This window comes from Phyllobates terribilis, unplaced genomic scaffold (genome assembly GCF_046119375.1).
Source record: "Phyllobates terribilis strain yellow unplaced genomic scaffold, ASM4611937v1 Scaffold_1__5_contigs__length_1240528914, whole genome shotgun sequence".
NCBI classification, from domain to species: domain Eukaryota; kingdom Metazoa; phylum Chordata; class Amphibia; order Anura; family Dendrobatidae; genus Phyllobates; species Phyllobates terribilis.
This window is the reverse complement of record NW_027362761.1, coordinates 1,178,718,151-1,178,730,710: the sequence shown is the minus strand read 5'-3', so window position 1 is coordinate 1,178,730,710 and position 12,560 is coordinate 1,178,718,151. Positions and strand designations below refer to the sequence as shown.

At 43.0% G+C, this 12,560-nt stretch overlaps 1 gene segment (V, D, J or C); it reads left to right on the top strand.

Moving 5' to 3' along the window:
* Positions 1 to 8,745: 8,745 nt before the first annotated feature.
* Positions 8,746 to 9,200, top strand: LOC141204464 (Ig kappa chain V-III region PC 2485/PC 4039-like). The segment is given in 2 exon segments: positions 8,746 to 8,794; positions 8,893 to 9,200. Coding segments are annotated over 2 exon segments (357 nt in total).
* The last annotated feature ends 3,360 nt before the right edge of the window (positions 9,201 to 12,560 follow it).

The window sequence follows — 12,560 nt, the reverse complement described above, 5'->3', positions numbered from 1 at the left end:
CAGCGGGATCGGACTACCAGCAGTGCCGAGGTTGCTCAGGAATGGCAGCAGGCTGGTGTGAGTGCTTCTGCACGCACTGTGAGGCGGAGACTCTTTGAGCAAGGGCTGGTTTCAAGGAGGGCAGCAAAGAAGCCACTTCTCTCCAGAAAAAACATCAGGGACCGACTGATATTCTGCAAAAGGTACAGGGAGTGGACTGCTGAGGACTGGGGCAAAGTCATTTTCTCTGATGAATCCCCTTTTCGATTGTTTGGGACATCTGGAAAACAGCTTATTCGGAGAAGAAGAGGTGAGCGCTACCACCAGTCTTGTCTCATGCCAACTGTAAAGCATCCTGAAACCATTCATGTGTGGGGTTGCTTCTCAGCCAAGGGAATCGGCTCACTCACAGTCTTGCCTAAAAACACAGCCGTGAATAAAGAATGGTACCAGAATGTCCTCCAAGAGCAACTTCTCCCAACCGTCCAAGAGCAGTTTGGCGCCCAACAATGCCTTTTCTAGCATGATGGAGCACCTTGCCATAAAGCAAAGGTGATAACTAAATGGCTCATGGAACAAAACATAGAGATTTTGGGTCAATGGCCTGGAAACTCCCCAGATCTTAATCCCATTGAGAACTTGTGATCAATCATCAAGAGATGGGTGGACAAACAAAAACCAACAAATTCTGGCAAAATGCAAGCATTGATTATGCAAGAATGGACTGCTATCAGTCAGGATTTGGTCCAAAAGTTGATTGAGAGCATGCCAGGGAGAATTACAGAGGTCTTGAAGAAGAAGGGACAACACTGCAAATATTGACTTGCTGCATTAACTCATTCTAACTGTCAATATAACCTATTGGTACTCATAATATGATTGCAATTATATTTCTGTATGTGATATAAACATCAGACAAACACTAATAAAAACCAGAGGCCAGCAGATCATGTGAAAATATCATTTTGGTGTCATTCTCAAAACTTTTGGCCATGACTGTACACTAGATTTCTGTTACCTGGCACATCAGATCTCTGCATAAAAGCATAATTTTTATTTGGGTAAAAGAGCCTAAAGAGCCGCACCACTACGTCCGTATGTAAAAATGTGCTGACAGATTCCTGTTACACTGAGAAGAAAGTAAATCTATAAATTATTTCCTCTCTGTATAATATCTAGATATTTCCTGTAGATTGTTTGATGATCGTCTTACTTGTGACCAGATCGCTGTTTGGCCGTGGCTGACTCGTATTAGGGTCAGGGATTTATTCAGGTTTTGTCCACCTTTAGCGCCACCTTCTGGTGTTTCCTGGTAGTTATAATATTTATAATTAATATGTGGAACATTTCAGTAAATCACCAAATACATAAATCAGGAAGGAGCAAACCAGGAGTTACTGGAGTAATTTCAGTATTGGGTGGAGTGACTTTACACTGCAGCTCCGCACCAGCAGATCCAGACTATTATATAGATTTATCCAAGTTTATCCAAACACATAACGCGCCATCTTGATAACTTGTCACAGAAGGAAATCTTATGTAATGTAGGAAGATAATGTAACATGGCACAAGCCACTGCTCGAGGTCCGGTTAGGGGTCACATTACACTTTCCCCCCTGATATCCCAGCGCTGTGGTATCTGTGATAGGGAGACCTTGGCTATATCTGGATAAGGGACTTGTACACACAACATTTCTGTCATGGCGTCTATTATCTCAGCTGCAGCATTTACAAGCAGGAAGACTCTGATAATAGAGCGAGACAGAGGCGGAAATACCGACTTCCCACCACGGAGCTGTGACTTCATCAGCAGAATACAGACTGTCATCACAGGCGATGGAGGAGCAGAGACAGGCGGCCATATTATCTCCTGTGCCTGCCGGGCTAACACCAGATCTTCTGATATCTGACTGGTGATCTGAAGAAAACAAGGACGTGTGATAGAGAAGATGATGGCTCCTTACCGGGTGCCCGATGAGCGGCCGGACCTTCCAGTACACTCAGGACTTTTTCATCCAGTTCTTTTATAAAAGCCAAATCTCCATTTTGAGATCTTTTTTCAGCCTAAAGATGGAAAAAACGGCGAGCACGGTCAGTCACCAGCTATGGAGCCAAACAATGGCAGTCGTGACCCTGTGTACAGTGTAAAAGTGACCGTGAGCTGTGATGTCATAATGACAGAACATCAGTGATGTCATGATGGAATCTTGTGATGGAATCTTAAAGGGGCGGCTCTGCACAAATAGAAACAGCCCAGCAATATTTATAATGAAAACACCATAGAATTAAATCCGTCTCCATGTTATGATGGCCGATCTGTATTATTTCCTATTAGAACCCAGGATAAATCTATACTGTACATTGTATTGCAATGCACAAAACACAGCACAGATCAGCTCTGCAGCGGAGGCGGAAGGTGAATGTGCCCTGGGGTTATATACCAGCCCTAGGTACAGGGGAAATAAGAATCATAGAAATTATATACTTTATGACTTTGTGGGGACTTTATGGGGGGCACAATGTATGAAATTAATAGAAAAAGAAAAAAATAATAGGAGGAAAAAAAATGTAAATGTATAAAATAAATATAAATGAAGCCACTGCTGGTCGGAATCGTTGCTTCTCACTCCGCCCGAACAAAAAAAACATATGAAAATAATTGTTACAAAAAAAGTAACACAATTTTAATTGTATTTTTATGTTCCTTTGTGGTTGTAAGAATATTTAAATAAAATGAGAAAATCAAACATTTTTCTTTTTTTTTTTCATTTACAATTTTACAATGAATATAAAAATAATATTAAAATTAGGCCCAATGTATCTCAAAAAAGAGGGAAAGAGTACTGAGAAAAATGTTTATAGCTTTGAAAACCACATGTATGGGAAAAAATGTACCTGCTGATGACCAGCGAACAATGACCCAGTCTGGAACTGATTATTGTGTCTTTTGATCATATGTTTCTTTTTTTATATATACAGAAATCCAAATCATCTGCACAGATGTAAATAGAGATAGAATTTGTCAGCTTACATTTACCACTAGAGGGAGCTCAGGAGATTATTGTATACTCTTAGTACCCTGCAGCCACCACTAGAGGGAGCTCAGGAGATTATTGTATACTGTTAGCAGACTGCAACCACCACTAGGGGGAGCTCAGGAGATTATTGTATACTCTTAGTAGCCTACATCCACCACTAGAGGGAGCTCAGAAGCTTACTGTTTAATATTAGCAGCATACAGCCACCAATAGAGAGAAATCAGGAGATTACTGTATACTCTTAGCAGCCTGCATCCACCACTAGAGGGAGCTCAGGAGATTATTATATACTGTTAGCAGCCTGCATCCACCACTAGAGGGAGCTCAGGAGATTATTATAAACTGTTAGCAACCGGCATCCACCACTAGAGGGAGCTCAGAAGCTTACTGTATAATATTAGCAGCATACAGCCACCAATAGAGAGAACTCAGGAGATTACTGTATACTGTTAGCAGCCTACAACCAACATTAGAGCAAGTTAAGGAGATTTCTACAATATAGTGTTACCAGCCTGCAGCCACCACTAGAGGGAGCTCGGAATCTTACTGTATACTGTTAGCAGCCTACAGCCACCACTAGTGAGAGCTCAAGAACTTACTGTCCACTAAGGTCGACACTAGAGACTGCTCAGGAGCCTACTGTCTACTGTTAGTAGCCTACAACCACCATTATTGGTGAAAGCTCAGGAGCTTCCTGACTACTGTTAGTAACCTATAGCCACCACTAGAGGGAACTCAGGAGCTTCCTATCTACTGTTAGCAGCCTACTGCCTCCACTAGAGGGAGCTCTGATTACTATATACTGTAAGTAGTCTGTAACCATCACTAAAGAAAGCTCATGAGCTTCTTAACTTCTGTTAGTAGCCTACAGCCACCACTAGAGAGAGCTCAGGAGCTTACTGTCTACTGTTAGCAGCCTACAGCCACCACTAGGGGGAGCTCAGGAACTTATTATATACTGTTAGCAGCCTACAGCCACCACTAGAGGGAGCTCAGGAGCTTATTATATACTGTTAGCAGCCTACAGCCACCACTAAAGGAGATTATTGTATTCTGGTAGCAATTTGAACCTGAGATACACACTTGTGAAGGTTAATGGTATATTTAGACAGGCCAATATAATGGGGAGCAGCATTTGTAGGAACACTTGTTTTCGATTACCTGCAAGATGACAAAACACTCAATTGTCGGGAGCGATGATTTTTAAACTTGAGCTGTTTTGTGTTAGTTCTGTATAGCAGCGTTTGATTAGTACTTGTTGTATACCCTATTATTGCTGTTCATCTTATAGCTTGCAGGACTTTAATCCTTTAATAGTGATAGTAACCCTGCAGTGTTTTCTGTTAGGAGGGAGGTTGCAGACAACTTTATTATAATGGAACGCAACCGACCCCGGGGTCCGCGATGCAGCCTGGTGGACTGCTGCCGAACACTTTCCGGGTGAAAAGGAAAGCAACCAACTTAAATGATAAACCCTTCTGTGCTACTGCACAGGAACCGGTATAGTGGTTCGCTCTATCTCCGTTAACTGCACGGGAGAGCACGACCTGGTAAGTAGCTGTAGCCCTGTTAACTACACAGGGACTACACTGGTGGCGCTAGGATGCGTGTGTGACTACGCCGACGGGTACACGTGCCTCCAGCCGGCGTGCTACCAGACTGAAGGGTATTACTCCACGTGGCTGACAGGCGATAGCCATGGACATGAAGTCTGCAGGCGGCTCGGGGTGTTAGGCAACCCCTTTGGCAGAGCCAGACTGCAAGACGGAGCTGCCTATTTCCACTACACCTGCCTATGGAAACTAGAGAGCACACAGTCATCCACACATCAGCATCACTGCTCAATGATCAGAGCGCGCCGTCATGTTTGTGGGCAGGTCTTTTAAAGACTAAGCCCTGCCCACCTTTGCACCATTGGTGGCGTCACCCGCGACCAATCACGATCCGCCAGGTCACAGACATGCTCGGTGTGGAGAATCCCAGACTTAGGCTCCAACAGCCCTGTCTCCCTCTGCAACCTACGCTTAACATTGCTAGCCACAAATACCCAAGAGACAATCTGTACATCTCATGGACCAGCTAGGGGCTGGGGCTGACAACAATGCTGAGCAACATCAGCCCTGGATGGACTGAAATGGAAGACCACAGAAGGTTCTGGACCTATTTCAAATGCAGCAACAGCCTGACGCCTAACAGTTTTTTATGCTTCATTTGTGACAAAATAAAAATGTGAATAGAAAAACCCCCTTATCTCACTTTCCCTGGTCCCCATGACAAGCAGTGATGTGCGATGTCTCCTCGGCCCCTGCAGGCAGTGTCCGGTGCAGGTGGCGCAGTGGATCTAGCTCACCGCACCTCGGGCAGCTACAGCCATAAAGCAACCTGTGCCCTAGCAGGATAAGTGGTGGAGCAGAGAGCAGGTGGCTCTTTCTCTGCCATCCAACCTTTGTCCAGGAGATTTTCCAGCTCCTCCTGGAGATCTTCCCTATTTCCACCGCTGGCTCTTTAGATCCCCCATTTTGCTTCCCTCCACACCTGTGCTGCCTCCTCTTCTGGATGATGTAATAAGATGCTTTCCGCTCCCTCTGGTATCATGTGGCTACTGGCTCAGTGCAGATACAGGATGCATAAATCTCCATGTCATGGAGCCACTAGGGGGCAGCAGCAGCTCAGGTAGCTCTGTCTATACTCAGTGCAGACACCAAACATCTGTATATAAGTGACTGATACTGAGGAATAGCAGAGAATCCTGTGTATGAGGCGCTTGTATCTGTACAGAGCACACACATCAGGAGGAGGAACACGACCCGGGCAGCTCTTATCCAGTATTGTGCGCGGCCGATAAAAGCTTCAGACTGTTACCAGGATTCATGTGATGGAGGAATCTGTACAGATGTAAGGAGATAGAAGAAGGAGGGGAGGACTTTACTTTCTGCTCCTATAGAATATAAATATACATTTTGTTTGTTCCAACAATTACTGGTTGTATTTTTGTATAATAAAAGATTATATAATTTTCCCTTATATTTTCTGTATCTAGATCTCTGCTTGCTGTCATTTCATAGTTTACCTCCTAGGGATAAATATCTGACCTGTTATGTGATGGACTCATCTTGGTTGCAAATATCTTTATTTTTTTTCTGGACAAGTGATTACCTTTTTATTTGAGCTGTACCCGATATATCTAATGTGATGTCCTTTATCCTGAAAATAAAGATGGACCCCGGGGTTACAGTGGTCTCCCCATATCAGAAAACCATGGCATTACAGGTGTCATCTCCGGGAGCGGCCGACATTAGCTGAGCCGCCGGTTACTGATGGACTCAGGAACATAAGAAGCTTAGCGGGAATGGATGAGTGACCAGGAAGAGAGAGAACTGGAGGACAGATCCTCCCCGCGCTGCACAGTCCCCTCCACCCTCTCACTACAAGGTCTAGAGGCCTCATAATGGCGGCTCCATACACCGCTATACCTCACATATCCCACATTATACTCACAGATCAGAGGGGCCGGAGCCGCTGCACAAAGCAGCAAATATATTCCCAGCAGTAAATGGGGTTTTCAGAGATTCACTTCAGTCTTTTTCTATTCTGGGCTGAGATGTGCGGACATTAGTGATGAGCGACTCAGCCACAATTCACACTCAGCAGATTCACTCCAATTCAGGAAAGAGATTGGATTCACATTGAGTCTGTTTGCTGTGAATCTGCCTTATTCTGCTCAGGGGTCTGGGACGTAGGGTAGAAATATACATATAAATGACCCCACCTCTCCCGGCCCCGGTCTGAGGAGAATCCTGAACTGGAGGAGCCCGGCAGCCTCAGCGGAGCCCGGATTATTCTGCACACGTCAGGGAGTAACATGTGCTCTGCAAACTACTAATAAAGTCACCGACGAGGATTTGTTTTCTACCAGAATAACAATAATGTCAGTTTGTGGTTTGTCCAGACCCTCGGCCATAAGTGCAGGAATAATGGCAGGTTCAGCCATCAGAGATGTGTCTTCTGTCGGGGGCTCATCTATGTGTCCAAATATCTGTCTTCTCCATATTTCTTATAATTTTATTAATACATTCATTGATAATGAAAAATCATTCAAGAGATTCTATTCACATAACACTATATAGGTGCAGCCCCCATATATCACATCTATAACGCTCAGGGGCCGTCGTCTAAGGAGGAAATGACATCAGATGAGACAGATGAGAACTGCTGATATATGACATTATATACATGAGAGATTTACATCCACAAGATAGATGATAGTAATGCATGAAGATAAATCACATGAGAATCCCCCAAATATCCCATCAGTTCTGTATTCACACCACAATATATACAGATCAGGCCTCATTCACACCTGTGTATTTCATCAGGGTTTTACATCTGGTTTTTAAGCAACAATCAGGAGTGGATGTAATAAAATATCAGTCGTATTAATAGTAATAAACATATTAATAATAATCTGAATGAATATAAATATTTCTAATGGTCTTCGACTATGTGCCCACGATGCAGAAATGCTGCATATTTTTTACGCTTCTCCCTGGCAGGAAAAATGCATGCGGATTTTACATGCGTTTTTCCCGCCAGGTAGAAGCGTTTGTCAAGCATCTCTCCATGCATTTCTGCATGCGGGTTATCAAGCGCTTTTCCAAGTGATTTTAGCATCACTTGGAAAAGTGCTTGACAACTTGTTCACTCTATATAAATCCATACAAACGGCAACCGGCATGAATTTATAGTAGTGTGACCAAGTTAGTTAAAAAAAAGAATAAAATGGTAAAAAATAAAAAAATAAAGTTTATACTCACCTTCCGGTGTCCTCCCGGTGTTCTCTCTGCCGCGTCCGGTGTGTTGGGCGGCTCACGGTGGTGTGAAGGACCTGCGGTGACGTCATTGAGCCATGTGATGGGTCACATGACTCAGTGACGTCATGGCAGGTCCTTCATAACAGCGGGAGCATTGCAAGAGAGCGGACGGAGCAGACAAAACACCGGGAGGACATCGGAAGGTGAGTATACACTTTATTTTTTATTTTTAATTCTTTTTTTTACAGTTTCTATCCAGGTCTGGATGAGAGTCTTCTCTCCTCCAGACTTGGGTACCATCCGCACATTGAAACGCATATAATCTGTGTATACAAATGTACTGACACGGATTATATAAATCTCAATGCAAGTCAATGGCGGCGATTACGCTGCGTGTCCGCAAAATTAATGGACATGCTGCGGATTTTTGAGCGCAGCATATACGCTTGTAAAACGCTACGTGGGCACATACCCTTAGATGTTCTCTGTGAGGTCAGGAATTCTGCGTTACACGCTCCCGGTGATCTGTTGTCTCCAGTATCTGTTCTTACATCGGCTGCAACATCACAGAGCTGGAAAAGCCCAATAAGACGTAGAAGGATTTATTCTTACTTCACAGATAAAACTAATAACATCTATAAAAATAATCCCATTTCTGATGTCTGAGAACAATCAGGAGATCACTGATGGTGAATGATCTCAGGATAATGATCGGGATTATATCTCTCCTGTAGGAAATCCCTGATTGCAGTAAGATCCAGATCACTGATCGCTGACACACGGCACAATTTACATGTCTCCTGCTTTACATCTCTGCTCTCAGGGGACGTCTCCTCCAGTGATTACAGCTGGTATATAGGGGACATTGTGCAGGTGACATCTCTATAGTCTGTGGCCATCAGTCCAGGGAGATGACGATGGGTTTACAGGGAGTTGTACTGGGTGTAATTCTTCTTCTCATTCATGGTGAGAGGTTCATGAGATGATGGACAGGACAGTAGTAGAGAACAGCACAATGAGGCGACATTAACACTAACACTTATGTTTTCTTTATCTTTCCTTAGACTCCTGTGCACAGATTGTACTGACCCAATCTCCAGATCTCATCACTGTGTCCCCAGGAGAAACAGCCACCATTTCATGTAAGGCCAGTAGTAATGTATATGGCAACTTACACTGGTACCAACAGAAATCAGGACAACCTCCAGCACTTCTCATCTACAGTGCAAGCAGCCGATATACAGGAGTCCCAGACCGGTTCTCTGGATCTGGATCTGTAACTGATTACACTCTTTCAATCAGAGGAGCGACAGAGGACGATGCAGCAGATTATTACTGTCAGCAGAGTGCACAGTATCCTCTCACACAGTGACACAGAGCCGTACAAAAACCTCCGTCCTCATCCCCCATGATGTCGCTGTATTACAATGTTGTGTAGATGAAGGTGCAGAGAATTAGCAGAGCGCTCAGTGATTATTTCTGTCTTCTCTTCTTCCTCTGGGAATAGATTATTTCTGTACAGATCATTGTATAAACCAGTCAGGTATAAACCAGCGCTGACATAATGATTACAGACTATATGAACATCTGCACAGGAGGAGAAACTCTGAATGTGGCCGTACAACGGAGCGAGCTGACGGATAAACAGCCCCCCCCATACATAAGCACGTTAGACTCAGCTGAGCGTCCATGTGTTCTGTATAGGGAGAGGGGGTAAAGCTGCTGTCAGACATCTCCGGGGACAGTTTATATTCCTTGAGAATAAATATATTGACATGTTGAATTCACGAGGTCTTACCCAAATACACATCCTATCCACCACATCTGTACTCACCTTTAAGGAGTTATTCTATTCTTACCACATACAGAGGATGTGATGTAAATATATAGAACATGCAGACTCCATGAAGAGGAATTTTCATAAGGAGGTGGTTAAAATTTCTATACAAATGGACGGGAATCCTGACAATCTAATGGCTGAAACCGCAGCTTGTCAGGGCCCCGTACTCAAGATATATGATGTTCCTATAGGTGGGATCCACATCCACTATATATATTTGGCATATTCTGTGGATATAGCAGATACAGTGCTCAGCACAAATGAGTACACCCCAACAGTTTTGTCAGAAAACCTTTAGTTTCCTTTTAGAATTAACATTTTCTATGGGATACCAGACTACTAAATACTCCCACAAATGTTGGCTATTAATTACAAACAATACTTGCTATTTTCAACACCCCAAAAAGTAATTTTCCTAAGAAATTCATTTAAGAAAATGTTGTAAAAGTGAGTACACCCCAATGAAAATCTTAGTAGAAAAGTTCAATTTTATAGTACAAAATTCTAATTAACCAGAATTCAACCACAGGTAAGTTTAATTATTCATTACACAGGTGTCCAGCAGACAGTTTACTAGAAAAAGTTGTTGCTTATAAAAAAACAAAAACCCTTCCCATTTCATTCTGTCAGCAATGGCACCACATGGAAGAGAAATGTCACAAGACCTGAGAAAGAAAATAATTTATTTTACATAAAAAAAGGGAAGGCTACAAGAAGATCAGCAAAGCTTTACTTATCAGTCAGAATACTGTAGCAAAAGGAATACCAAAATGTAACAAAGATGGAACTGCAATCATCTTACAGAGACGTCCAGGCCAATCATGGAGGTTGACACCTAAACAGGAGCATCTTTTGATAAGAAGGGCTGAAGAAAATCCATATACAAATTCAGTGCAGTTAGCTAAATGAGTAGAAATCCAAACCGGTGAATGTGTTTCTCATGACACAATACGGTGTACACTGCAGAGGAATGGGTTGCATGCCGTTGTCTTTAGAAGAAAGAAACTTCTACTAAAGCTTATACACTAAAAAGCTCTACTACAATTGAGGGATCGTGGTGAAAAATATGAAGACCACTGGGACTCTATACTCTGGAGTGTTGACACCAAGATAAATGTTTTTGGAACTGATGGCTTCAAAGCTGTATAGTGTCAAAAAGGTGAGAAGTACAAAGAAAACTGAATGGTGTCTTTCAATGAGACCTTGTGGTTGCAGTGTCCTTATGTGGGGCTGCATCAGTGCTGCTGGAGTCGGGGGGGATACATTTCATTGATGATGTCCTGAATTCACAGATGTAAACCTCTATATTGAAAGAGAAGATGCTGCCATCACTCTGTGCGCTTGGTAGACGTTCACTTAGCAACATCACAATGATCCAAAACACACATCTAAGGCTTCTGTGGTATTTCTGAAGAAGAACAGGGAGAAAGTGATTCATTGATTAAGTGTCTCCTGATCTGAACCCACCCAAACACCTATGGGGAATTCTGAAGAGACAAGTTGTCATCACTCTCCATCCAGTATCCAGGCTCTAAAAGGGCTCGTTCTTGTAGAATGAAAAAAGATAAATGTTACAATATGTCGCCAACCTGCTCATTCCATATCTAGAAAACTCGGTGCTGTTCTTAAAAATTATGGAGGTCATACAAATGACTAGATGTAGTATTTTTTTTTTTATGTCGGGTGTACTCATTTTGCATTAACTATTTTGAGTAATACTGAAGATTTAGCTATGAAAGTTATATTATTAACCTTACCTTCATGTTATGGGTTAAAGAAGGTTCTATGAAACTTAGTCTTGTCAAATTTCTGGAAATTTTTCTTTTGTTCAGTGAGATATTGTCAAGCAAGGTGAGGGAAAGACTAAGTGCACAACAACGGGAAGAGCAGGAAGAAGTCCAAACACTAGGAAAAGGGGGAGTGGAGACCCCTAGGCAGATCTGACAACAGCCTGACTCCCCTAAAGTCCCTAAATAGGTTCCGTACCTATCGCTGAGCAGGAAACCTAATCCCTGACTGCCCCTAGTGATAGGCCCTAGTTAAGGAGGGGATGGGGTGGGCACTAGTCAACCCCCTCTGCAACTAAAGACAAATAGGTAACAGACAAAGGAAAACACTTAGCTTGAAAAGACACCAGAGAGATTATGCCAACTATACTCCAAGGGAACTCCAAGAAGACACTAGCCGACTACTAGTACTTCAAGTTTGGACAGAGGAAAATAGAGCTATCTAGGCGACTTTCTGCAGAGACCGAAGGTATTTAAACATCCAGCAAGGGTGTGTCAATTAGCAGCAGAAGGTGGAGGTCCACTCCTAGGTCCTAGAGGGAGAAGGATATCACTACACCACAAAGATCAAAAGATCAAGAAGGTGCCTGCAGAGCCAAGCGCAATGACCTTCTACAGCTGGATCCAGAACGGCAGTCTGTCACACCTGACACACCCATTATAGATATTGATTAAAATTTTACTTTTCAAAGGGGGTGTACTCATTTATGCTGAGCACTGTATATTTAGTTTCAATCCCCACCTTCACCCCATTTCAGATTCAGTTTATTTCTAACATTTATAAACTTTCTGCTGTTTGCAATAAACCAAGAAGTATAGAAATAGCTCAGTACAAATAATATAACAAGTGGTTTCTCCATATTCAGCACAAAATGCCCCTTACTGACCACTGAAGTCTGAGGATTATTCACCCCTACGTGATAAGCGTCTTTAGTAGGTAGTAAAGCCCCTTTGGCTGTTACGACCTGCTGCGTACGTGATGCCTATCCAGACACCAGCTCTTTACAGCCCCTGAGGAATCTTAGCCCGTTCCTCATTGGCGATGGCCTCTAAGTCACTAATATTCTTGGGTTGTACAAATAAGCATGTCTGCAGGATACATTAG